General features: G+C 55.8%; 1 protein-coding gene across 1 annotated transcript in view; it reads right to left on the bottom strand.

Moving 5' to 3' along the window:
- Positions 1–2,200: 2,200 nt before the first annotated feature.
- Positions 2,201–24,512, bottom strand: part of ARHGAP35 (Rho GTPase activating protein 35) — a 115,181-nt gene continuing 92,869 nt past the window's right edge. The window contains exons 4-7 of the mRNA XM_069549271.1: positions 15,495–15,572; positions 13,855–13,986; positions 7,155–7,260; positions 2,201–6,564 (exon numbers count right to left, since the gene is read on the bottom strand). Of these exons, the coding sequence (XP_069405372.1) occupies positions 6,207–6,564; positions 7,155–7,260; positions 13,855–13,986; positions 15,495–15,572 (674 nt within the window). The 3' untranslated portion in view covers positions 2,201–6,206. The remainder of the gene's footprint in view (positions 6,565–7,154; positions 7,261–13,854; positions 13,987–15,494; positions 15,573–24,512) is intronic.

Here is a 24,512-nt window from a genome sequence, read left to right as displayed (position 1 = left end):
CATATGGGGAAGCCACAGGCCCTGCCCCCCAAAGCTCTCCACTTTGGGTGGATGATGGCTGAGAGGTGTTAACTATGCAAGTACGTGGCACTTGAACATCAAAAACCAGAGACAAAGACGGGCTTACGATGTCAGTGCGCATACTGAGTGCCAACTGTATACTGTAGAAACTTTTTTTTTTTAAAAGCAAATGCTGGGACCATGCTTCCACTGCAGGGGACACAGGATTGATCCCGGTGGGGGAGCTAAAATCTCGCCTGCTGTCTGGCGTGGCCAAAAACATAAAGAACAAATGTTGAAGACTTTCTGGGAGTCACATAAATCGCCATAGCAGGTCAGTAGTCGTTGGGTCCATCAATGGGTGAAAAGGCCTGGGAATAATTTCCAGAGGAAGACTGGCTTTGAAGGACGGGTGAGGATGTGATGGGCTGTGCTGAGATTTGGGGGCGTGAGGAAGAGAAGGCATTTCAGGCAGAGGAAACAGTGCAAGCAAAACCTTGCAGGTCGGAAGCAACCAAGTGCTTTGGGAGAATGCGAATGACTCAGACAGAAGCTGGAGTCTGACTGGAGGACGGGGAGAGGAGGGCGGGCTGGGGCCAGAGGGGGCGCCCCTGGCTGGCCTGCGCTCAGGGGCCTGCTGGCTCCTGCTGACTGGCAGCCTGGGGCCAGAGCGCTGGGGCAGGAGGTGTGATCCAGGACTGTGCCTGCCTCAGGCAGGGGAGGGGAGAGGCATCTCTCAGGGTGACTAGTCCTCACTACTGCCGTAGGTAAAGCAAAGCTGGGTCTTCAGGGGGAACTTCTTGGTTTAAAGACTGAGGGCCGGGAGCCACTTAGAGTGTGGGAGTGTCCGTCGGAGGCCAGGGGAGACAGAATTAGTACCTGGGCCAGAATGGACGTGGTGGCTGAAGGTGGCACCTGGGAGGTGACTGAGGGGGCCATGGAGGGGAGAGCATGGGGCAGAGCGTGCCTGAGCGGCTGAGGCATCTCTGAGGCACTGTCCTGAGGTTCACTTCCCTGGGTCCCATCCCAGAGCCACCGGCGTGGCCTCAGCTCAGACGACCGGGAAGGGCATCAGCTGCAGGTGCTGGTGTGTGACCTGCTGGGTGCCCCTGTGACCACAAGACTCTGTGGGTAGTGAGTGCTTGGCCTGATGACCTAGAATAAACTGCGGGAGCAACCAGCGGCAAGACGACCTGGGGAAGACAGATCCCTGAGCTCGCAGATCCCTCAAGCTGTGCCCAGGTCTTTATGATCCCACGGACTGGGGCCCACCAGGCTCCTCCGTCCATGGATTCTCCAGGCAAGAATACTAGAGTAGGCTGCCATTCCCTCCTCCAGGGAATCTTCACGACTCAGGGAAGGCGAGCTCTTTACCACTGTGCCACGCGGGAAGCCTGGATCACTCTGCTGGAAAGGCAAGGCAAGGAGGCCAGGGCTGGCGGGGGTTCTCGGCAGCAGTCCTGGGGGTGGAGGGGGAAGGTGCGGGCAGCTCCCACGGGCCTCAGCTCTGCTGTTAAGCCTTCTCCCTGGGGCGCTGGGGGAACCCTCTTGCCCGTGGTCCAGAGGCCCCCACGCTCCTCCTTATGGGCCGAGGCTGCAGCCAGCGCCCCCACGGGGCCTGCCCGGTGGGTGGGCGCCCAGGGGCTGGGGAGGGGCCGCCTTCATCTCTCTCTCAGGTTTGGTTTTTTACAAGATTGATTTATTAACTATGATACATATCACGTAAGGCCTTTTCAGTTTTGTACACCATTCCCACTGAGACAAGTACAATACTTTGTAGCAAATACATGATTTTAAAAAACAAAGCCAGACGGAGAACACCTCAGTCAGAGATGCTCAGCCTCTGTTGACGGCTGACCATGCACTAATCAGGTTGGAGCCTCAAAAAACCCACGATGTGTTAAAAAAAAAAAAAGTCTGCAAATTAAGCAAACATTCCTAACGCCAACTAGAGGATGTCCTGGTTAAAGCCCCTAAAATACAAAGAAATAACTGTTATACTTTCTTTACATACAGTTCTCCACTTTTGCTGCGAAACAGAATTTTGGGCACACAGCCAGACTACTAACACATTTCAATACCATTAATGTTCCCCTCCCCACCCTCAGGAAACTCAAAATATTTGTTAATCCAACATATATAAAGATCATTTAACATGTGAAAATACAAGTACCAGAAAAATAAGCTGGCAGCAGCACTATTCCAAATTTTCAAACAAGTTTTATTCCCATACAATTCAGACTTTTTTTAAAAATGTACACAGGGAACATGATTCTTCTTAATGCAAACAATAATTTACGCCCTGTCTCGACTACACTGAGGTGTAACATCACTGCTGCTGGAGCTGGCCGAGGCGGGCTCTTGGGCAGGAGGCGCGGGCAGTCACCCCGGAGCCTCGAGGAGTCTGCAGTCAACAGCCGGTGGAAAGACGGTTCCGGGAGGAGCTGACAGGACATTGGTGCAGGCCCCTCCTGGCCCCAGGCCTTCTGCCATAGGATCACCAGATGTGACCTAGGTTTCCAGCACACACGACTCAGTCGTCCTTTCACCTAAGCATGAATGCGCGGCTTGAACCTGCCAAGCAGGAGGGCAAGACCTCTGTCCACCGTCTGCGGGAACTGGAGGCCCTGGGGGTGAGCGCCGCGGCTGTCCCCAGCGGCTAGCCCAAGTCCCTGGAGCCTCCTCCTCCTGGGAAGGCAGCCACTGGCCGAGCAGAACAGAGCCGCCACCTGAGACAGCCCCCAAGCAGTGTGGATCTCCTTGTAGGAGGGGACGGGGGAGGGTGAGAGTGGAGAGAAGCTCGGATCACAAGTGCTGCAGGGAACTGGCTGGACCTCCCGGCCTGGGGGCAGGCAGCCCGCCAGGGCCGCCCCTCCACAGGAAACTGAGGCACGGGGACGAGTGGAGGCGAGCTCTCCAGCCCCTTCTGGCCAGCGTGCTGCTCCGAGGAGGTCACCCTCTGCCCACCCTGACCAAGATACAGCCGGCCAGAAGAACCGCACCTGCAGCACACGTTCAGCCTGGAGGAAAGCAGGGGAAAGCACTTTAGCATTCCTCCTCGAAAGGGCAAGTGCTGGGAAGAACTCGACCGAACGCAGGGACCAATGCACTGTGATAACCACATGCAACACAGCCAAGGACTGAGGCGAACTCGCAAGCCACGGCCCTACCCGTGGACCACTTCCTTCCGGGAAGCCTCCTTCCAGAGCCAGCCTGACACTCAGCCAGGGCTGTCTACTTCTGGCCTTGGGGTCTGCACCTTCGGGGATCTGGACGGGGAAGAGCTTCCGGGCGCCCCACTATTTCATAAGCCCCGCGTCTCCACTGCAAGGCTTTCCCAGTTTGGCCAAGGCTAGTAACATCCTCGCCGCCCTCAACTCCTAGAGTTGTGGTGCCACTCGCATGAGAATGACCTGCGGAAGAACTTTCTAGAGCTTAGCACACTAGATACATGGGTGGGGTGGGCAGAGTTCCAGTTAAGGTCGGCCTGCCCCCGCACACACCCACTCTCCTTCATGGGTCCCCCTCTGAGTGTCCATTTGGTCCAAATACCAACACACTCTGCCCCCTAACTAGCACTGCTGATGGTGGGAATGCCAACTCGGAACGATCGAGAAATGTCCTCCAAGCCCAAGCCAGCCTGAGAAGCAGAAAATGAGAAGAATTAGCAAAGGAAATAGAGAGGAACCCCTGGAACTTCCTGTCCAACTGTGGCTCTCTGGGGAACGAGCCACTAGTCCCCACCTGCGGTTAAAGCCCTGGCAGGATTCCGGGTGCAGGCCCGAGGGACCCCTGCAGCTGTCGGGCTGGCTAGCAGGGGGCGCTGTGGGACCAGCAGCGACCCTGTGGAGCCGCGGAAGCCTGGTCTCCGCTACTCCCACAAGGGTTAAGGGTGCAAAGCACAGGTTCCCACCCTTACTGTGCCCTTTCTTCTTCCAGAAAAGTCACCTACCACTTAGAGAACTGCGGTCTCAGGGAGGGGGTGGCGTGGGAAGGCAGGACAGTTGGGGGCTTGTGAAGTTCCTGGTGCAGAGCCCAGGTTGCAGGTGGCAGTGTGGTCCAGGGTGCCAACAGAGGTGGGAGGAGAGCAAGCTTCTGCTTTAGCTGACACGTGGGACAGTGTTCCCAGGCCACTCTCCAGGCTTCCTTTCCACCCCCACCCAATACCTTGACGGGCTGCCTGGGAACAAGCGAGCATGACCTAGAAAAGGGCTGATTAGTCAATGGAGTCACGTGCACACCTGCCTGGGACTCAGCACTGGGGCAGCTGCAGGGCTTGAGAAGCAGGAGTCTGCCGACCTCAAGTCAAAACTAAGCACTGTTCCCCTCCAGCCAAGCCCCAGCTGAGAAAGCATCAGACACACACCTGCCAGGAGGGAAGATCTGGCATCTGACAGTAAGACGCTCATGTACCTTAGGTTTTCTGACTTGTGTCCTTAAGGAGGCGGTGAAGCGTGCAGGGGACATGTAGTTTTTCCAAGCACCTTATTTTGCTGTACAAGAACTAGAGACAGTGCGACATCCAGCTTATCCAGAGGAAGAGTCGGTGAGCACAGGGCCTGGCCTGCCTTCCAACAGCCAGTGGGAAGCGTCTGGGGCCGGGGTGGCCGAGACTGTTCTGAGGCGTCTCTCACTTTGTCAGGCGGCCTCGAACATACCACAGGTGCTGCTTCTTAAAGTGCAAAGAGACCCCCGGAGGACTGTGTGGTAGGTGGGCCTCCACCCCACGCCCCCACGCCCAGGGTACCTTAGTGGCTTCTCCACTGCGGAGGCATGGCCCAGCCACGGGATGGGGGCAGCCGTATCTGTAGCAGCCTTAGCAGGGTCGCTGTTTGGGGGTGGGGTGGGGCAAAGGGGGGCACGATGAGGAAGCTTCTCCCAGAGGCCAGTGGAAAGGCCAGGAAGGGCGGGGAAGCCCATGGAGAATGCTGACGGGCAGGCACGCCGCCCCGTCCTGACTGACCGCCTCTGTACCGGCAGCTCCTCTGGGCACTGATGGCTGGGGAGCAGGAAGGCCGGCCCTGCACGCACCGGCAACCGTCATACCCTCGGAGTCCCCTGACACAGCCCACTTCCCATGGACAGCCCTGCTGGCCCAGGAGGAAAATGATTCTACTTCAACACCAAACACACGGAACCAATCCCCACGTGCCTGCGGGCACCTCCCGCCGCCCCACTCCCTCCCTGCGCACGAGGGGCAGTGTCCCCGCAGCACCACAGCACTCCAAGGCAGACAGGTGCTGGGCGGGCCCCCAGCTCTTTCTGCCAAGGGGCTCGAGCCATACACCTGGGGCGGGGGAGGGGGATCTAGTGACAGGACCTAAGTGGGACCCCAACAGGCTCTCAGGCTGCCACCCCTGGGCACCCCGGTCTTGCTGTCACAAAGACGGGTTGCCCTCCACTTGCGTGCCTCTTGGCAGAGGTGGGGAGAGAGCTTCATCTTGAGGTCTGTAGTTTTCTTCCTGTAGTTTTTCTTCCTTTTTAAGAATTATTGGGGGAGGGATGTCTCCATTTTTCTTCCAGTGTTCCTTTGTTTTAAAGAGAATGGATCCCCAAAGCCTGTGAAGTGGGGCAGGGTGCATGGGGGTGGATGCACCCACGCTCCCTGGTCCAGGAGGAGCTGGCCTCCTCTGTCCTGACCTGCTGGGCCAACGCCCTCAGATGGGACTGTACCTTAGGGTGGCAGAGCTGGCCTACATGTTCCCAAGGAGGCTGCCGGGCAGGCTGCACCCGCCAAGGGTGGGGAGTGCCGGGCGCAGCAGAGGGACGTGTCCTCGTGAGGGGCTGCTGGCCCTGCCCTGGGGCAGTCGGACCTCAGGATCTCCTCCTCCCGGCCGACGCCAGGCTCTGCCCAGCGGGCGGCGGCCCTGAGGCTGGTGTGCACAGATGGCGGGGAGGGGTCCAGGGAGCAGTGAGGGTGTGGAGGGCCCCTGCCTGCCTCGTTCAGTCCGCAAAAGGGTCCATGCCACAGAGCAGGGCTCCTGCCATGGCCTGCGGCCAACCCCAGGTCTGTAGTGCTGGGCTCAGGGTAGCGGCCGGCCCAGCCTGCGCCTTCTGTTGGCAGCTGCTAGTGCTGCGGGCTGGAGAAGGCGAGAGGAGAGGGGACCCTCCCCGCCCCACCCCAGCAGGCCTGGTTCTGTTCAAGGCCCAGTGCCACCCCGTCAAGAGAGAAGACCTTGTCTCCTTCAGCCCGAGGCCTCGGGGGCTCACAGCGTGTGTTCGGCTTGAAGTTGGGAGGGGAGCAGCGGCTGCATTGGGGACTGGGGGGTGGGCGGAGGCGACTGGGGCGGCGACGGCTGACTTGTGACGGGCGTGGAGGTGAGGAAGGGCACGGTGGAGGCCAGGGCAGAGGGGGAGCTGGGCGTGGCACCAGGGGGCTCGCTGATGGGCCGGTTGTGGAAGAAGAAGGGGCACTGCTGGATGAAGAGCTCGATGATTGTCTGGTAGGTGCGCGTGGCCGTGAGGGCGTCCATGGTGCTGAAGTCTGGCCTCATCAGGGTGGGCCAGAAGCAGATGGACAGGTTCTCGCTGGTCATGAGGTTCACCTTGTTGTTGTGGCTGACTCTGCGGGCGACACCAGGCTTGAGGTCAGAGCTCCAGCCCCCTGTGCTCACAGTCACGGTCCCCCCGGCTGCTCTCCTGCCCCCACCCCCGCCCTGCAAGCTGAGAACCGAAGAGGCCCGAGCCCCCTGGGCCTGTCCTCTGAGGCCCCCGAAGTGGGGGGCACTGCTCTGGCTGTGCAGAAAGGCAGCGTGTGTGTCCCACAGCAGCGCTCACGGAACACCACTCTGTCGGGAGAGGAACAGGTCTGGCTGGAAAGCAACCCTACTGCGTGGGAGTAACGGCGGGCAGGGCTGCAGCTCCCTGCACGGGTTTCCCTGGCTCCCGTTCGCTCTTTCCCACAGGACACCTGTCTGGGTGCAGCACGTGGTCACAGGCGTCAGGGAGCATGGGTCCTGGAGAGCGAGCTTCTTCGGTGGGGCTGGGGGCCGAGCAGGCCTCTCTCAGACGGAAGCAGGACAGAGCCTGAGGACGAGGAGCCGGCACCCAACGAGCTGAGGACAGAGCCCCGCTCAGCTTCCTCCCGCAGCCCACTGGCCCTAACTGGAGGGTTTCCAAGGAGGGGAAGACAAACAGCAAGCCCTGCAACATACCTGTTCAGGTGAGAGATGACGTATTTGAAGACTTCATGGTTCTCTTTTGGAAACTTCTTGAGTACCTCCTTAAGGGCGTGTAACTTCTGCTCCCGGTCATTGATTTCTGAGGAAAGAGAAAACCAAGATCAAGGCTGGTGGGCCTGGGGCTCAGATTAGCTACTGGTCCTGGGCAGTGGGGGGAAGGGCCGTGCTGCCTGCTCTGAAGGCAGCCCAACCCTATCCTCGCCCCACAAGCCGTGCCCCGGGCAGGCACACCTGGCAGTGGTGTGGGGCCAGGGCCAGGTCCACCTCCGTGCCCCAGGCCCCTGCTCCTGAAGAGGGGCACTGTACACCCAGAGCTTCCTGGCCCCCACCATCCAGAGACTGTTCCATGAAGGGTACCATTCTTTGCTCATCTGGTTGCCCCTGGAGACGGGCATCCCGATGCATAGCGCCTGCTGCCTCCTGAGCAGACGGGTGGGCGCCACCGCCTACCCGCGCCAACAGTCTCGGGAGGGGGGGATCACGAGACCAAGGCTCTGTCCTTTCCCTAGAGTCAGGGACCCTCCGCGCATCTGCCCTTTGGAAGAGCTGGTGGAAACGGTAGGGAATTCTTACAGAGTTCATCAAAAGGACTACGTGTCCCCTAGTGTCCTGAGACAGGGAAAAGCTAGCCCAAATGAAACGCTTCATTCAAGCCAGGCCTGCTTCGGCCAAGTCCTCACAATCGTAGGAGGCTTGGATCACCTCACTTCCAGGATAAGGAATCTGAGGCTCAGGGAGGTGGCAGCAATCAGGCTTTTGGTCTGGGAATCAGACCCTGCCCAAATGGCTGCGAGTCTGGGTGGGGACCACTGTGCTTCCTGGGGTCCTGGCAGCCCCTTCTTGAGTGGACCTGGCCTGCCCTGGAGGTGAGAGTTGGCCTGGGCTAGCAAGACGAGAATGGTCTGGGGCCGACCGGGTTGAGATCTGAGTACGGCCACTTGTCGGAGCTGAGGCTTATCTCTAGGACCCCAGGGCTTGTGAAGATCACAGGAGGACCGCGTGAAGAGATGGTGCAGGTGGGTGGGGGGACAAGGCGTTCATTAACAAATACAGTGGCGCCTAACTGCTTTAGGGCACAGGCTCCTGTGGGTGGATGAACACTCCGGATCCTCTTCCACAGATAAACCGTGTACAGGTCTGCCTACATCCCTGGAGCTTCCCAGACTCTCCAAACCCATGTGTTCTTCAGGAAGCCTGTGGCCTCCTAGTTAAGGACTCCAGTGGAAAGTGACATGCCCCAGAGGGTCACTGTCTAGGCAAGTGGGTATGAGGAGCCTCAAACTAGACTGAGAAGGACAGATGGAACATCAATGGTGGCGGGAGCAGTGGGAGGAAGGGTCATGCGGTCTGGGTCCTGTCTGTGACACCAGCCAGCTGTGAGGCTTCGGGGACATGACTCTGAGTGGCCGTCTCGTCTCTAAGAGGCTCAGGACAGCGCCGCCTTCACTTGGCGACACCACACCCTGAAATGCAGCACTCACAGCCAGACGCACACTCAGCACCTGGGAGCAAGGCTGAGACTCAGGGACCAGGGGGAGAGGAGGCTGCAAAGACGGCCAGGACAGCCACCGGCAGCAGGAAACCGGCAAACGTTCAGACTTGAGAGTGCGGCTTGATGAAACAGTGCTTTGGTGACCTAGACCCACAGGAACTATGTGCTGCCATCATCAGTGTCATTTCTCTGAACCCAAGATTTGTTTTAAGGGCTCAACGTCAGGGGCACACTTTTTTTTTGTTTGGCCTTGAGTTTCAAAACCCTTCACTGTTAAGTTTCAATAAAAAGGAAAGAAGTAAACTGCTCAGGGTAGGAGCGGGGCTGGGAGGATGAAGAACTGTCCCGGAGAACACGAGAAGCACGCGCGTGGCGCGGAGTCTCACTTCATGAACCGACTGTGCCCTCTTCCAGATGCGAGCTTGGCACGGGCCTCTCCTAGGTGCCTGCACGACAAACACACAGCTGTGTTTGTTTTAATCAAGCACTTGAGCAGCAGCACCTTCATGTAAGAGCCCGGCCTCACCCGTCCTTCCGGCTGGAAGCAGGAAATGGGGCTGATAATGTCACTGCCTGCCCAGGATGTTCCCTCTCCTTCCTAACCACTGGGCAACAGGACAGCCGCCCCTTCTCTCTCTTCCTCACAGGGGTGGGGGAAGTGGAGATTACAACACCTGCTCGGATGGAAATTCGAGGACCACCCTCAGGCATGCCAGCCTCCCTCCACCTCCTGGCACAGTGCCTCAGCAGGACCCGGATGGCCATGCACCCTGGGAGCGTGGAGGGAGACAGACCGTCTTGCTCTCCCTGCTGGCTGCGCGGGGCAGGTGCTCTGAGAGCCGGGGAGCACCGAGACCCTGGCAGGAGACAGGGAGGACGGCAAGGGGAGCAATGAGGGGCTTCCCAGTGCAGGGCCAGGCCCTGTGTCTGCCCTGCGGAACATGGCCCCCTCAAGGACGGCCTTCTGACCTGTCCTGACTTGCTTCCCGCGTGCAAGCAAAGCCCAGCAGTGCCAGGGACCCACCGTGGGCTCCACCTGGCAGTCTTTTCACGGCAGCCCCAACACCAGTAGCACGTCGCCCGAGGGCCAGAATGTCAGCGGGGCAACGTTTCACGGGTGCCCTCTGGGCAGCCCCAGCCGAGCAGAGGTGGCGCCGGTGTGCCCCCCCTGAGAAAGCCCACTCAGGAGGTGGCAGCCAAGCCACGGGGCTAGTGATGGGGAGGGGGGCACCCAGTTCCGTCTCCAAGTTCAGCATCCCTGCTCTGATCAGCTGCCTGCCCCTAGGCTCGGAGCCCTCACCAACCTCAACAATCCTCTTCCAGAGGGGTGAGGGGCTCTGCAGGGCTTCCGCCTCCTCAGCTAACACATCGTAGTTCTGAAATTAGGTGTCTATCAACTGAGACGGCATCAGGAGAGGCGTTCTGCGGTCAGCTGAATCAAGACAAAGTCTGGACAGAGACCAGGCAATGTGGAACCCAGGCCCCAATAACTCAGGAGGAAGAGGAGGGCAGAGCCAGGGGCCGCACCCTTTGAGGTATACAGATAAACCTAGGCTCCAATGAATAAGAATAGTAGGTCCAAGGTCGCACGAACTGGCGTCGGGGGCCCAATCCCAGACACTGTTGGCGCCCTGGCCGTGTCACCCCACTGCCACCTCTGGCTGCCAGCCAGGCTCCCGGCTGGAATCTCAGCTCAGTCCTCAAGGGAAACCCCCGATGGACTCTGGCCACCCAGCACATCCACACCATCAAGAAGGCAAACCACCGGCTTGAGCCCCACCCCATGACACACGCGGGCACCCCCGGCACCAAACCACTCTGAGGCCGAACCCTCACTCTGCTGGGCCCAGAATGGAAGCGTCAGGGTGCCCTTCTCTGGAGGTGTGACCCTGCCTGTCCAGTAACCTGTCCAACGGTCTCTGACCCATCAGACGAGGCAGGGCCTGCACACGTGTCTGCCTGCTGCCGCCTGCCCCTGCCCCACACGGGGCCTGGCGTACACTAGGGGTGAGAGCGCCCCAGGCTCGCAAGCTGCTGTCTGGACAGGCGAGCAGAAGCAGGGCCCTGGCATCAGCACGATCCCAAGGCAGCACCTGAGCACTGGCCGGCGAGCAGCCAGGCTGACCCGTCCAGCGGCCACGCAAGGCAGGCGTTTATGCACCTCCAGCCCTCAGGTGGAAACAGTGAGATGACATGCCAGCATCCGGAGCCCTCTGGGGTCATATATCTTGACCCTCCCCCCTTTTTTTCTTGGTGGACTCTTAGTTCCCTGAACAGGGATCACACCTGGGCCCCTGGCAGAGAAGGCATGGAGTCCTAACCACTGGCTGCTAGAGAGCCCTTGTCCCTTGGACAGTCGCTGAAGAATACTGGTCTCCATAGACTATAATGTGCACACAGAACTCATAAGCAGTTATGCTGGATAATGAGGCCCGGAGGCCAAGAACCCTTAAGCTCAGAGCCTCTTGGCCTGAGACAGAGTCAGCACGAGGGTCTCTGCCAGCACAGAAGACACAGAGGACACGGGGCGTGGGGACTGGTTGGACCAGAGGGATTCCAGACACGGGACAGGGGTGTCGGAGTGGTCGTGAGACGAAAAGGAGAGACTGTGGGGCAGGAATAAATGATACTGTTTCTTGAAGGCTGGGCTGAACTGTTAAGGCGAGATAGACGGAGGATTCAAGGCTCCTCTAGCTGCCTCCTGAACGCTCGGTCCTCTCTGAAGCCACGCTCAGCGGCCATCTCTTCTACTATGACCCAGCTCCTTCCTCCTTCCTCTCTGCGCTTTCTGCCCTTCCAACTTGGCTCGCTTCTCGCCGTCGGGCAGAGAGCTTAAATGAGCACTGGGGAGGCAGGAAAAACGTCTTGGCACAGAAGGTCACACCAGGCTTGCCACTTCCTGGCAGCGCGGGCTGTGGCTGCCAGTCACTTCTCAATCTCCCACATGGCATCTTGTATGTGGCAGGAAGATAGCTGGTGAATAATTACAAAAGTCTTGCATTTGTAGCCACAATTTCAGCGATATTCACACTGCTATGAAATTGTGGAGTGCACAAAGCAATTTGATGGTGACCTTGATATTTGCTGTGATAGGATCTGAAACCATCTCCAGCCCTGAATGCACCCGGACACGACAGCGCTCAGGTAGGAAGTGGAAAGAGCTGGTCAAGTTGATGTTGCCATGGAAACCCAGCCAGGCTGAGCTGAGCTACTCTGGGGGCTGAGAATCTTTGTTCCCTCATGTCCCTCACCACCAACTCTAGCACTGCCCGGTTGGTGTTACGCTCTTATACACACAGCCCCACTGCTCACTCAGCTCGGGCTGTGAGGTGCCATGTCAGTGAGAGACGCTCCTCTCTGCCAGGTTCAAGATAACCGAGCTCCAGCTGACGAGCGGGGCACAGGAAGCACACAATGGGAAGAGGAAGCGGAAAATCTCCACCCTCTTCCAGGCTGCAGGAGCGGCAAGCAGCTCCCTTCCGCAGAGTGGATGCCGGCGGAAGCTGCTGGAGAAAGGCAGCTGACTCCCCATCAGTGACACCTTCCTCTCCTGCCCCCTGCGACCCTCTAAAAACAAAAAAATGCCATGTCAGCAATTCCCGCACAAACAATGGAATTCTTTCTGCGGGGTGCTAGGATGTCACGAGCCTCTAGATGGCGCCAAGTCAAGACAAACGCTGCTGGCAACCTCCAGGCTCCCGGCAAGCTGGGTGCTGGCCCACACCTTCTCTTCCTACCTGCGGCCCAAGGAGGCTTGGCTGAGGGGCAAAGAAAGCTGGCTCTGGACATAGGCCTCCCATGCGTCTCACATCTGAGCCAGCCTGGAGCCTGCTAGAGAAGTGAGTGCTGGGAGGACCTCCATCTCTGGAAGGCAGGACCAAGGCAGAAGCTGGCACTTGTCCCCACGCCCTAACTCATCTGGGAGACCCAGCCCCTGTCCTGAGCAGGCAGATCGGTGAGCAGGCCAGGAGACACCATGACTGTTCTGCCAGGGCGTCTGCCCCATCCCTGTGGGCCTGGGTAAGATGATGGCTGTGAAGCATTTTAAGCAGCTAAGAATGGTGTGCATAAACTACGAAGGGACTGTGGAAACAAACATCACGGCAAAGGCAGATCAGAGCACAGCGACTCTGGGGCCCTCAGCCCTGACAGCAGTCAGATTCTGACGGGGACCCCCCCCACAGCTCAGGGCTGGGCTTCCATCAGCACCTGTATTTCCCAAAGCCGCCAAGAGTCTACAACCCATGACTTGAAGTCCTGCAAATCTGTGGCCTCCCCTCAGTTTTTGTCCACACCATCAGCTTTGTGAGTAGACCGTGTGTGCTTAGAGCTCCGTCTTTGGAGTTGGACAGTGGCAGGGTAAGACTAAGGTCCTGGGGTCTGAGGGACACAGCTCCCTCTTGCGGCTGCACAGCAGCAGCTGCCTCTGGCTAAAAAAGTCTGGACTGTCAGTCTGTGAAAAAACTCTGAGAGGTCAGGCCCCCTGCAGCACTACATGAAGTCCAGGGACGGATGCCCAACGGCAGGGTTCCCACCGTGGGAGAGGCCCCAGGGAGAGGCAGGCCAGGACAGAAGGGAGTCCTTGGAGCGGGCAGGACCACGAAAGCCGAGGCGCTCCTCTGCAGCTGCCCCCGCCCCTCCAGAGGCTCTCTGGCCCAGACCACGCGTGCACTTCCTTTCAGGAGAGCTGGGAGGAGACAGAGTCAGGAGGGAGAGGCCAGCACAGCCTTCCACCGAACAGGTCCGTGACTCAGCCGCGCCTCCAGGCCTCTCCGAGTATCTTTTCATAAATGCAAGCAGGGATGGCAACCTAGAACACTCAGGGCCAGGAAGGTTCCACTGTGAACAAGCAAAGGAGCGAGGCTCTGCCCCAAGTCTGGCATAAAAACCAGGCTCTCAACCACGGAGCTTTGGGGCAGCCTGCAATTTTCCTGACAGAACGAAGCCCCTCTGGTCGACAAGGCCGGGGTCTAATCTGTGAGCCCCTCTGGTGTCATCTTGCTAGTTCTCTTTCCTGTGTCCTTCAGTCTCAGTTCCAAGAGCCAGAGCGTCAGCTCTGAGGGCAGGACCTGTTCTCGTGTTGCTGCACCAGCCCCCACCCCCGGCCCCGCCATTTGCCCAGCAGAGTCAGCCTGGGGCGCCACCAGGGGCCCACGAGCCAGGCGGGCTGCCAGTACTCACTGTGGGCCTCCACCAGGTCGATCTGCATATTGTATGGGACCAGGGGGTCTGGCAGTTCTGAGAAAAAGCTCTTCATGGCCCCCGCCACGGTGTTCACCGTGAAGTCCTTCTCTGCCAAATCCAGGTTGTGATCTGAAAGGAAGTTGGGAGAGTGAGGCCAGGCCAAGCGAGGCTGTGCCAAAGCAAGGAACACTTGGCGCTGCGAACAAGCAAGAGAAACTTGCAGAACCAGGGGTGCTGCTGGGGGCTGGCCTGGAGCCTGGGCAGGGACTCAGGGTCATCACAGACTGGACAGAAGGTGGCACCCCTGGGTGCTAAAAAAAAAAAAAAAAAAAAAAGTTCTGAGACTCACAGACACGCTGACATGCATCCTGCCCAGATCAGCCTCTGAGCAGAGGAGCTGCGCCTCCATTCTGCGGCCGAAGCCCCCTCGTCTGCCCTGGACATGCTGCTGCCTTTCCTCACACACCCACTCGGAGAGACAGGAGGAGGCTTCCCCCTAAGGCCGTGTCACTTTTCCTGGAAGGTTACAGAAATGGCACCAGCAACTCTGACTGCTGTCTCCACCCTGCTCCTTGTGGTGGTCAGGCAACCAGACTCACTTTCCTCTTGCTGGTCCCATCTAGCTTATGATACCACCAATTTCTGCCTCTAATTTTTCTTTCCATACTTTACTGCATTTCTGATTTATAACAAATCATCTACTGATAGATCTCAACTGTTTCCGCTTGGGAGTATACCCTGGGTTGCAGATCCTGGCATATACATAAGTGTCAAACCTACCGTGGCTCTGCCCGCATCCTGACCTTGTGCTTCCGATCCTTTAAGACTCACAAGTTTCCCTTCATGCTGCCAGCTAGTGGAGACTGTGGAGCTGGGTGCTGGGGGTTAGGGGCAGTGTCTGCTCCCACCACGCACTGGGTAGTGGCTTGGGCCTGCAGGCTTGCACAGGCCGCCTGGTTGGCTCTCCCGAGGCCCAGTCACATGCTAAGCCGGACCCCACTTTGACCTTCTGCTCACCTTCCTTTCTGGCCAGTGGCATCTGTCAAGTTTTACTCTTTGGCTCCTTTGCGTCTGACACTGGTGGGTGTGACCTCTCACCCCAGTGCGTTCAGCCCTAACTGAACTGGGTTAGGGTGGAACGGATGTGGCCATGTGGCCCTTGGCCTCTCAGATCTGACCTAGCTTAGGAGGCAGAGCGTTAAGCTTGCGGAGCCCCGGGCCCAAGGCCCAGCACATCATAAGATGCTCCCCCGTGCTTTGTTTCTCTCCTGCAGGACTCTGTGAGGAGGGCAGTTATGGTGGAGAGGCGCTGCCAACACAGGACTGTCATCTCAACCCAACCTTGAGTCATGTGCCCGCCATGACCTCTGCATGGCCCAGCCTGAGGGAAGTGAGGCCTGGGTCTCAGTGAATGAGGCCCGTGCTAGAGGATGCAATGGTGCCTCTGGATGGTGGAGAGGGGAGCAGCCTGGCTGAAGCAGGTTTGCGGGGCAGATGCTTCTGTTTACTGACAGGAGCCAAACACTCTCTCCTCCTCAGCCACCCATCCAGCACCCTTGGCTCTGGGGCTGTGTGGCAGGAGCATCCCAGGGGGCTCCACCGGCAGTGGTGTCTGCCTTGAGTGGCTGTGGCCTTACCTTGGTCAAACTGTCTCTGCAGACTCTCCATCTCTGACTTGTTCCCGCTGACCCGGTAGATGCCTTCAGTGCTCAGCCCTGGGGAGAGACAGGCGTGAGCCTTAGGAGCAGGAAGTGGAGAGCAGAGCAGGAGGGAGACAGGCTTGAGGGGAGAAGCAGGGGGTCCACAAGGCCCCCTGGGGCGAGGGCACTCGTCTTGCCTCGGTGCCTCAGCCCACTCCTGCCCATTTCCTTTCTCACTTCGAAGTTTACAAATATTTGTTTTTTGTAAAAACTAAAATAATATAGAAACACATCAGACAAAGGTAACATCTGTCCACATTTTGATATATACCTTGTAATTTTAATTTTAATAAAAGAGAGAATACTATGTTTTAACCCACCCTTTTCACTTACAAACTATATTGTGAACCTAACCATTAAATATTCTTTTATAACATAATTTTAAAGATAACACAGTATACAACAACTTAAAAATCATCTACTGTTAATCCTTTAGGTTTTTCCTGAAGTCCAGTGTGTATTTCTTACTTTGTGAATTTTCTATGTTTTTGATCATTTTCAAATGGAGTGGTTCTCCTCATTTTGCACTTAATATTAAGGAACTATGTTAATGTTATATAGCTTTACATTTCCCTTTCATTATCTGTCTTCTAACTTTGTGTACTGAATTTTCTTTGACGTACATAATTCAAAAATGTTAGGTTTTCAAGACCAATCTGCTTCTTTATGTCTTCATTTCTTTTTATGGTTAGAGTGGGTTTTCCTTTTCCTTCTGGAACTTACTTGGTGTACAGTGTTAGGTAAGAGAAAAAAAAAAGACCAGTGAAATTCAACTACGTAACAATGTGGGAAGCGATAAAGTTCCAAGGGAGACTGGCCTCGCTCCACCCCTCTGCAGGAAGCGCTGTGCCCCTTGCAGTGGACCCCAGGTGCTGCTGGTCAGCTTGGCTCTCCCTCTCTCCAGGAAGGAAAGTCCACTCTGCACCCCCGAGACCGTGGTCTAAAGGACAACGGTCAAACCAGCCTGGGGTCCTGGCTGGAGCTCATGGTTTCGAGCGACCCTGACGAGCTGGCGCGGACCCGGCCTCGCAGTCATCGCCGTAACTGACGCCGCCGGAGAGGCACCCGCTGGGCGAGACGAAAGCAGTCAGTCAGTTTCTGGGGCCCTAGACTGGCGGCAGGTGAACTCTGAAGATCATCGAAACAAAAGTCATCATTCCTTGGCCTAAAAGCTGTTAACTGCACATGGGCCCTTTCACCCCAAAGACAAGGGCATTAACGGACCGGCCTCAAGGACACCCTACCGTGCAACGACTTGCCACCAAGAAGCCCCATCACTGCATGCCTCCCTCTGGGAGGCGACATTTCCGCGTGGTCGCCATGCTGTGCACCGGCTACATGCTCCCCGCAGCCACCACTCATTTAATGATGGCGCCATCGAATCCTCAGCCCTTTATCGTGGGAGCCACTGGATGAAGAGAGAACACAGATGAGGGAAGCGGGGTTCGGAAAGGGGAAGTCCTTGGCCTAAACTGCACAGCTGCAAAGAGGCTGCAGCATGGTCTCAGTCCAGGGCCCCCACACTATTCAGAAGGGGCTTGCCGTTTAACCCCCGTCAGGCTGGCGTCCAGACCACAGCCGCCTCTGCCCCCACCCCCGGAGAAACACCACATCTCTGTGAAGTCCACAGGCCCTCAGTATTCTGGGCAGCTTTTGAGATGGCCCATGCCCTCCAGAAGTCAGAGGTCAGCATGGCCCCTGCTCACCATCCACAGTTAGTAATTCTACAGTAATTCTCTTTCCTCGGTGACTTTTCTACACTATTCTCAGATACTTACACTCTCTACCTATTGCACATCTCAGGTAACACACATCACACGCTTCAACATGAAATCACCCACATTCTGACAAGCCCTGGGCATGCGTCAACAGATCCGAATCTCGCCCTCTAGGTTGGCAAGAATCACTATACTTTTCCCTTTATCTGAATATCAGCCCCTCTCGAACACAAAGAAAACAACAGTACAAACACAGGAGCCTCAGAAGTCCTCATGGACATGTCCACAGTGCCTGCGCCCCAGCGTGGACAGTGCCTGCGCCCCAGCGTGGAGAGGGGCTCTCTGAACGGCAGCGACAAGATCCTGACAGCCTCAGTGCACTTACAATCTCTGGCAGCCTCCACACAGGAATCCTCGGCACTGTCTCCTAATGGCCACCTGCCCGGTATCACAGGGCTGAAAACACACAGCAAATGAGCTATCTGGAGACCATCTGAAAGCGCAAGGCCAGCCCCTCAGCACCAGCTCATCACCACCTCAGTATCTCCTGTAATCTGGATGCACGCTTCTGTTACGAAACCCCACTTTAAAACAGCAATTCTGCCACCGACCTATACAACACGGCATAATTGAGGAAAGGTATCATTTGCTTGGCCAGAACAGTTGTTCACAGCTATTCATTAGACATCAATAAAATAAAAACAGAAACCTTAGGGCAGGCGGCCAACTGCCAGTGAAACAGAGGGCAAGCGACACGGGTGAGAACCTGGAGGCTGGGCACAGTGAGGCAGCTCGCCGAGGACCCCAAGGCCAGAGCAGGAGAAGGGCTAGGGCCTGGAGCAGACCCCCACACGGAGATGCTGGGTCCCGAGCAGCGTGCACCCAGAAACGCTCCAGGGCTGGCTCTGCCGGCAGAGAGCAGTGCCTCCTTGTCACAGGCCTGGTCCACGGCCAGAGGTCCAACTGAGAAAGCTTCAGCCGTAAGCTCTGAGGCATCTCTATATACCAGGCATCTCCAAAGACCCAGTATCTCGGGAACAGGCCCTGCTTCTTTCTTCTTCTTCTTTTTAAACTGAGCTCCACTGGTTTCTTTGGGAATCTTTTAATCTTGTGTGAATAAAACAAGAGGAAGTTCGGAACCGCCAAGGTTGCTGTCTTCAAAAATCTAACAATTTCTATGAAGAACAGTTTTGTTCTAATGACTCTAGAGAACAGAGCTACGACCAGAATGGGAACGACAGGAAGGCAACAGTCTCTCAGTGCACAATCTTAGCTACAGCTGTCACTCATTATGAAGGGCCAGAGCTTCTGAACTCCCTCATCGGACAGCCATCTGTTTGGGATGCTACTTTTCTTTTTAGAAAGATTAATACCTCGTCTAAGAAGGCAGTCAGTAATGACCAACCATTTACTCAATGCTTACTATATGTGAGGCACATGATGCTGAGTCCTTCCCATGCGCTTCTACATGGGTTCTCACCACATCCCCTTCAGAGAGATCACTACTAACCTCATTTTACAGATGGCAATGCAGAGGCTAAGAGGTAACGTAATACTTGCAAGGTCAGAGAGCCAGAGAATTACCGTCTGAAGCCCACCTGCTTCCGGAGCCTGAGTTCTTTTACCATGGAGTTTAAAATCACGCACTTTCAAACTGGAGCATGCAGCAGAATCAGGGCTTGCTATAGTCTGGATTACAAGGCTGCTGCACCTCCAGGGGTTTCGGATTCTGTTGGTTGGGGGCAGGACCCAAGAATCTGCACTGCTGACATGTTCCCAGGTGATGCTGCTGCTGCTGGCCAGGGACTCGTGCTCAGAGGACCCCTGTTGCTCTAGAAGACGGGACAGGTCTCCAAGTCCCCCCGACTCTTAAAAAATTCTATGATTCAAGAATATTTGGTGGGGGGGAGAACAAGGAAAAATAAATACCAGAGACTAGGAATGAAGCATTTCCAAAAAGTATTAAAATTAGCGCCTTTTATTCGTAAGCAAGGTTTTTACACATTTAAACTATGGCCACGTGTGAGTTTTCAAAAGAATGTTAAAAAAGTAAAGAGAAAAACAGCAAAGAGGCCTTATTTTTCTCTTTCAGTATTTACTGAGCACCCAGTCTGGCAGGTGAGATCCTTCACAGAGCTGCAAGCTGTGGTCCTCCTCACCAACAAAAGGCTAGTTCTGCTCAGTAGCTCAGTCGTGTCCAGCTCTTTGTGACCCTGTGGACTGCTGCACGCCAGGCTTCCCTGTCCATCACCAACTCCTGGATCCTACACAAACTCATGTCCGAGTCAGTGATGCCACACAACCTTCTAGAGGACGCACCAGCGGCAGCCATGAGGCGTTCCCCACAGGCTAAGACCTGGCCTCTTTTACTCCTTACCGCCCCGTCCCGGTGGCTGAGGTGCCTGCGGCACGTGGCACGCTAGGAGCTCCAGCAGAGTGGACAAGGGACTCGCAAGAGCTTGGAGATGGCGGGGAGACTCCACCTGCTGCTCTGGTATGTGTCCCGTTTTCTGAAATGGGCAAACAACTCTTCATTCCAAGTACTTCTGCTCAGCACCGGCACTCTGGGCCTCCAGTCTTGCCACACTCCCCCCAGCCAGGCTTTCAGCCCTGCTCACACACCCCAGGACTCAGTTCCTCCTGAATTTCCTTTCTAGCAACAAATCAATACTTCCTCCAAGACAAACTCTAACTTGTTTATTTTTCACTTTCTATATTTAGAAATAAAACTCAGCACTTTAGTACTTAAAAAAAAAAAAAATTAATCGGTGTTGCCAATGCTCTAAAATACCCCACAGCAGACAGGCTTTAACTACTAGAGGACAAGTCGACTTTTAAGGAAATGCGGCCAATAGACCATTCTCCTTTTCTTTCACGTGTCCAAGAGGTAAGCCTTGGGCAGGCTAAGTTTCAAGGCCAGAGGGCTGCTGAGAGCTCAGGGAGAGAAAGGAACCCCTCTCGAGCATCAAGTCCAAACTGTCTTGAAGAGGGCTGACCTCTCGAACCAGAGTAAGGAGCCCCCACTCTGGGTCAACTGCCAACAGCATCTCTACAGCCCATCTCCTTTTGAGGCCCCCACTGCAGCACCCCCTCCACGATGGAGGGTGAAAGGGCTGGGGTGAGGCTGAGCATCTAGGCTGGAAGCCACTGACTAGCGGTGAGACCCTGGGTGTCTATGCTTCCATTGCCTTCTCTGCACCGCACAGGTGAGTGTAATGAAGTCTTGGCACAGGGCTAAGGGAGGAGCTATGGTCCTAACGACCTAAGTGGAAAAGCAAGCTGGCAAGTGGAGGACACCTGAGTTGTGCCATCGGGGGGATCCTGGATGCCGACTCTTAACTTCTGCTCCCCTGAGTCTATGATGGATTAACTTCACCTTCGGAGACTACTGCAAGGAATAAATAAGATAACTTATGGAAAGCCCACTGTATAACGCCTGCCTTTTTTTTTTTCTTTACCTTTTAACAAGCTGCAACAAGCAGCACCTGTCTGTAGGCATCGCCTGCTCTAAGGACCCAGTCAAAACAGGCCAGTCGGCAGACAGTAATAAAACATGCACTGGCTTCATTTTTACTTCAAGTATTTTTCCTTTAAATATTTAAATAGAATTTTTGTAATAGCACAAAGTTATACGCAGTTTCACTATATAATTTTTTTTTAGTAGAGAAATTAAGATTTTTAGCTGAAGTTTCAATATCTAGTACTTTTTATTGACCATCTATTTTATATGCAGTGGTTGCACACGTCAGTCCCGATCTCCCAGTTCACCGCAGTCTGTTCCCCGTGGTGTCCATGCCCCTGTTCTTTACATCCATGTCTCTGTTTCCACTGTGCAGACAGGTTCATCCGCACCATTTTTCTAGACTCAATATGCACATACAGACACGGTATCTGTTTTTGTCTTTCCGGCTCGCTTCATTCTGTGTAACAGTCTCTGCGCATGTGATCTCAGTTTTGATCCTGGCTCTCTCACAGCTGCTGGGCGACTGGGAAAAACCGTTCGACCTCTCTCAGCCTCGGGGTTCCTCATCAAAAATGGGGCTGTTTACGAATGACTATGCTTCATGGCAAATAGATGGGGAAACAGTGGAAACAGTGTCAGACTTTATTTTTGGGGGCTCCAAAATCCCTGCAGATGGTGACTGCAGCCATGAAATTAAAAGACGCTTACTTCTTGGAAGAAAAGTTATGACCAACCTAGATAGCATATTGAAAAGCAGAGACATTACTTTGGCAACAAATGTCCGTCTAGTCAAGGCTGTGGTTTTTCCAGTGGTCATATATGGATGTGAGAGTTGGACTGTGAAGAAAGCTGAGCGCCGAAGAATTGATGCTTTTGAACTGTGGTGTTGGAGAAGACTCTTGAGAATCCCCTGGACTGCAAGGAGATCCAACCAGTCCATTCTAAAGGAGACCAGTCCTGGGTGTTCATTGGAAGGACTGATGCTAAAGCTGAAACTCCAGTACTTTGGCCACCTCATGCGAAGAGTTGACTCATTGGAAAAGACTCTGATGCTGGGAGGGATTGGTGGCAGGAGGAGAAGGGGACGACAGAGGATCAGATGGCTGGATGGCATCACGGACTCGATGGACGTAAGTCTGAGCGAACTCCGGGAGATGGTGATGGACAGGGAGGCCTGGTGTGCTGCGATTCATGGGGTCGCAGAGTTGGACACGACTGAGCGGCTGAACTGAACCGAACTGAGATGTTGTGCATACTCAGATTACAGGTATGAAGAGCAAGTAATACAAATGGCTGGCACACTGAAATAATGATGATGATAATAAAACAGTAACAGTTAACTTTTGCTGAGGGCTTACTATGTGCCAGGCTCTTTCTTCAGCTCTTCACTAGAATCATCACAGTGAATCCACCCAGTAATTCTCTGAGGTAAATAGTATTATTTTTATCCCCAGTTTACAGAGAGCAGATAGCAGCTCAGAGAGGCCAAGTCCAAGGCCAGAGAGCTGGGTGTGCAGTGGGCGTCAGCTCTGCGCTGGCTCCCTCTCGCCTGACTGTGCGTTTAAATGCTGGGCTCCTCCCTTCCATGTTAACTCCCTATTCCCTTACCCTTTAAATATCACGTGTTGGCTTCACCCTGTAAATGCCGGGTTCATTCCTGTTCCTCCCTTGTTCACTCAGGCGCATTCATCTCCTCCCTCACACCCCTCAGCGTTCTCATCTGTCAGCCGGAGGAGCAGGGAGAGCCAGGGAAGAGACGCTGCCTCTCTCTAACCGACGGCAGCCAGTGGACAGAGTCGGCGCTCTCTTCCTTCTGAAGTTCTACTGCTGATCACAGTGAGGCAGCCCCGCGAGGTCCCCTGCCGCCTTCCTGTTTCGGATGTGCCCGGAATGCTTTTCTGGCTCTTCTGTTCCTTCGACACTAAGGTCACTCTGGCCCCTCCAGTGCCTCTTTGTTAGCTGTCTTCCCTGGGTAATTCCCTCGTCAATCAAGATCTGTTTCTGGCAATGCCACCCCTCCTTTCTCCCCCTGACAGAATGCCTCCAGCCCTCTACTGTGACAGCCTGACCGGGCGTTAGCCCCACAGCCGGGCACTGCGGCGCTATTAATTTCCAGCGCCACTGTATGTACACGCAGCCGCGTCATAAATCTCGAGGCTGAGGAAGAAGGGAGAGAAGAGACCTGGAGGGGAAAGATGAAAATATCACACCAGGTCTGGGGCATCATATGGCTCTAGCCTCTGGCTGACCCTCTGTAAGCTGTCCGGGCACTTACTGTCAGTCACTGTGAGGGAGGGCTTCTGCGCCCTGCTCTGAGCCCGCCAAGGGGCTCGGTCCCTGACTTTCAAGAAGACGCATACCCCAAAAGATGTGTTTTAGAAAACCACCGTGACGAAGTCAGCCTTAGGCCAGCCCAGAGTGGATGCTGCTGGTTCTGGGTAGCCTAGGATGGAGGGGGAGAGGAGTGTGACCTAGAACTGAGGGGAGCAGAGTGGACTCTGCAAGGCAGCCGCTGGTATTCAAAGCCAGGAGCAGCTGGGAGCCCCAGCACACTCGAGCCCAGTGGCGTGGAGGACGGCAGCGTGACTCGGAGGCGAGGCAGTGCCGCCCCAGTGCGGAGCTGGGGCTGCGGGTGGGGCGGGGGTCCTCACTGACCGAACCCCAAGCCACCAACAAAGAAACAGTTGTGCTAACAAACAGGTACATACAACCCACCACCACCTCCACCTCCATGCCAACAGTGCCAGCTCCCCCTCCACAGCGGGGCCCCCGGCAGATTCCTCGTGAGCGTTACCGAGGGCACAGGTGAGCTTCTTTCGGGTTCCTGATTCTCACCAAGTCATGAAAGGTTCAAAGATGGCACCCATCACAGCCCAGCGGCCCTCCTTTCCTGGCCTCTTTCCTCACTAAGAAAGGACACTTCACAGGTTAGAAGCCTATATGTAGCACTGGCAGAGAATCTGATCGGGATCCCGCCAGCCTACAGTCCTCGCACTCTGTGTCTAGGATACAACACAAAGCTGTCCACACGTGGCCTGGGGGGCCCGCACCACACCTGACTCTGCTGCCCCCACCCAACGCCCATCACACTGGCCTTTCCAGGCCTCCTAGTGTGACCCCCCCCCCCCACCCCGCAACTGCCTTGGAGACTGCCTTGCTTCTGCCTCCACTTTTTGGACTGGCTAAACCCTGCTCCCTCAGAGGTCTCCCCTGACCCCAAGACTAAGTCAGTTAGGAGAATAAAACTGCTTGTATTCATGCAACACACACACTGGGCCAGGCCATGCCCAGCATTTCACACACGTGGTCTCTGCGACCCTCACAGTGGCCCTGTGAGCTGCACCCTACCGTCACGCCCGCTCCCATCCGGCTCAGAGCCCAGGGCCAACCACTGCAGCTACTGCCGCACACTTTCCCTCTACAGCACTGGGCTCAACCTGAAGGTCACTCGGCAGCTGCGTGGCGGCTGAATGGCGGCCCCCTGAGGAGAGAGGGGGCATGTGCTTCAGTTACCCTTCTATGCTCCTGGACTTGGCACAGTAACTCGTGCCTGGAGAAGGCATTCGGTAACTATCCAAAGGAGGGAAGGAGGGAAGGAGGGAAACCTGCCTGATAATAAAAGCGCAGTTTCTCTGGCTGAAGAGAGGGAGGAATGGACTAAAGTTGTTTGCTCTCGACCAGCCCCGTGCTTCAAGGCATCCTGGCCAGGCCCTCCTTGCTCATAGAATACAGGAAAGAGAAACTCTGAGGCCTGGCCAGCACGGAGAAGTGCGG

Source organism: Ovis canadensis, chromosome 14 (assembly GCF_042477335.2).
Source record: "Ovis canadensis isolate MfBH-ARS-UI-01 breed Bighorn chromosome 14, ARS-UI_OviCan_v2, whole genome shotgun sequence".
Classification (NCBI taxonomy): Eukaryota; Metazoa; Chordata; class Mammalia; order Artiodactyla; family Bovidae; genus Ovis; species Ovis canadensis.
The sequence above is the reverse complement of the archived record's forward strand: the minus strand, read 5'-3'. Positions and strand labels throughout refer to the sequence as shown.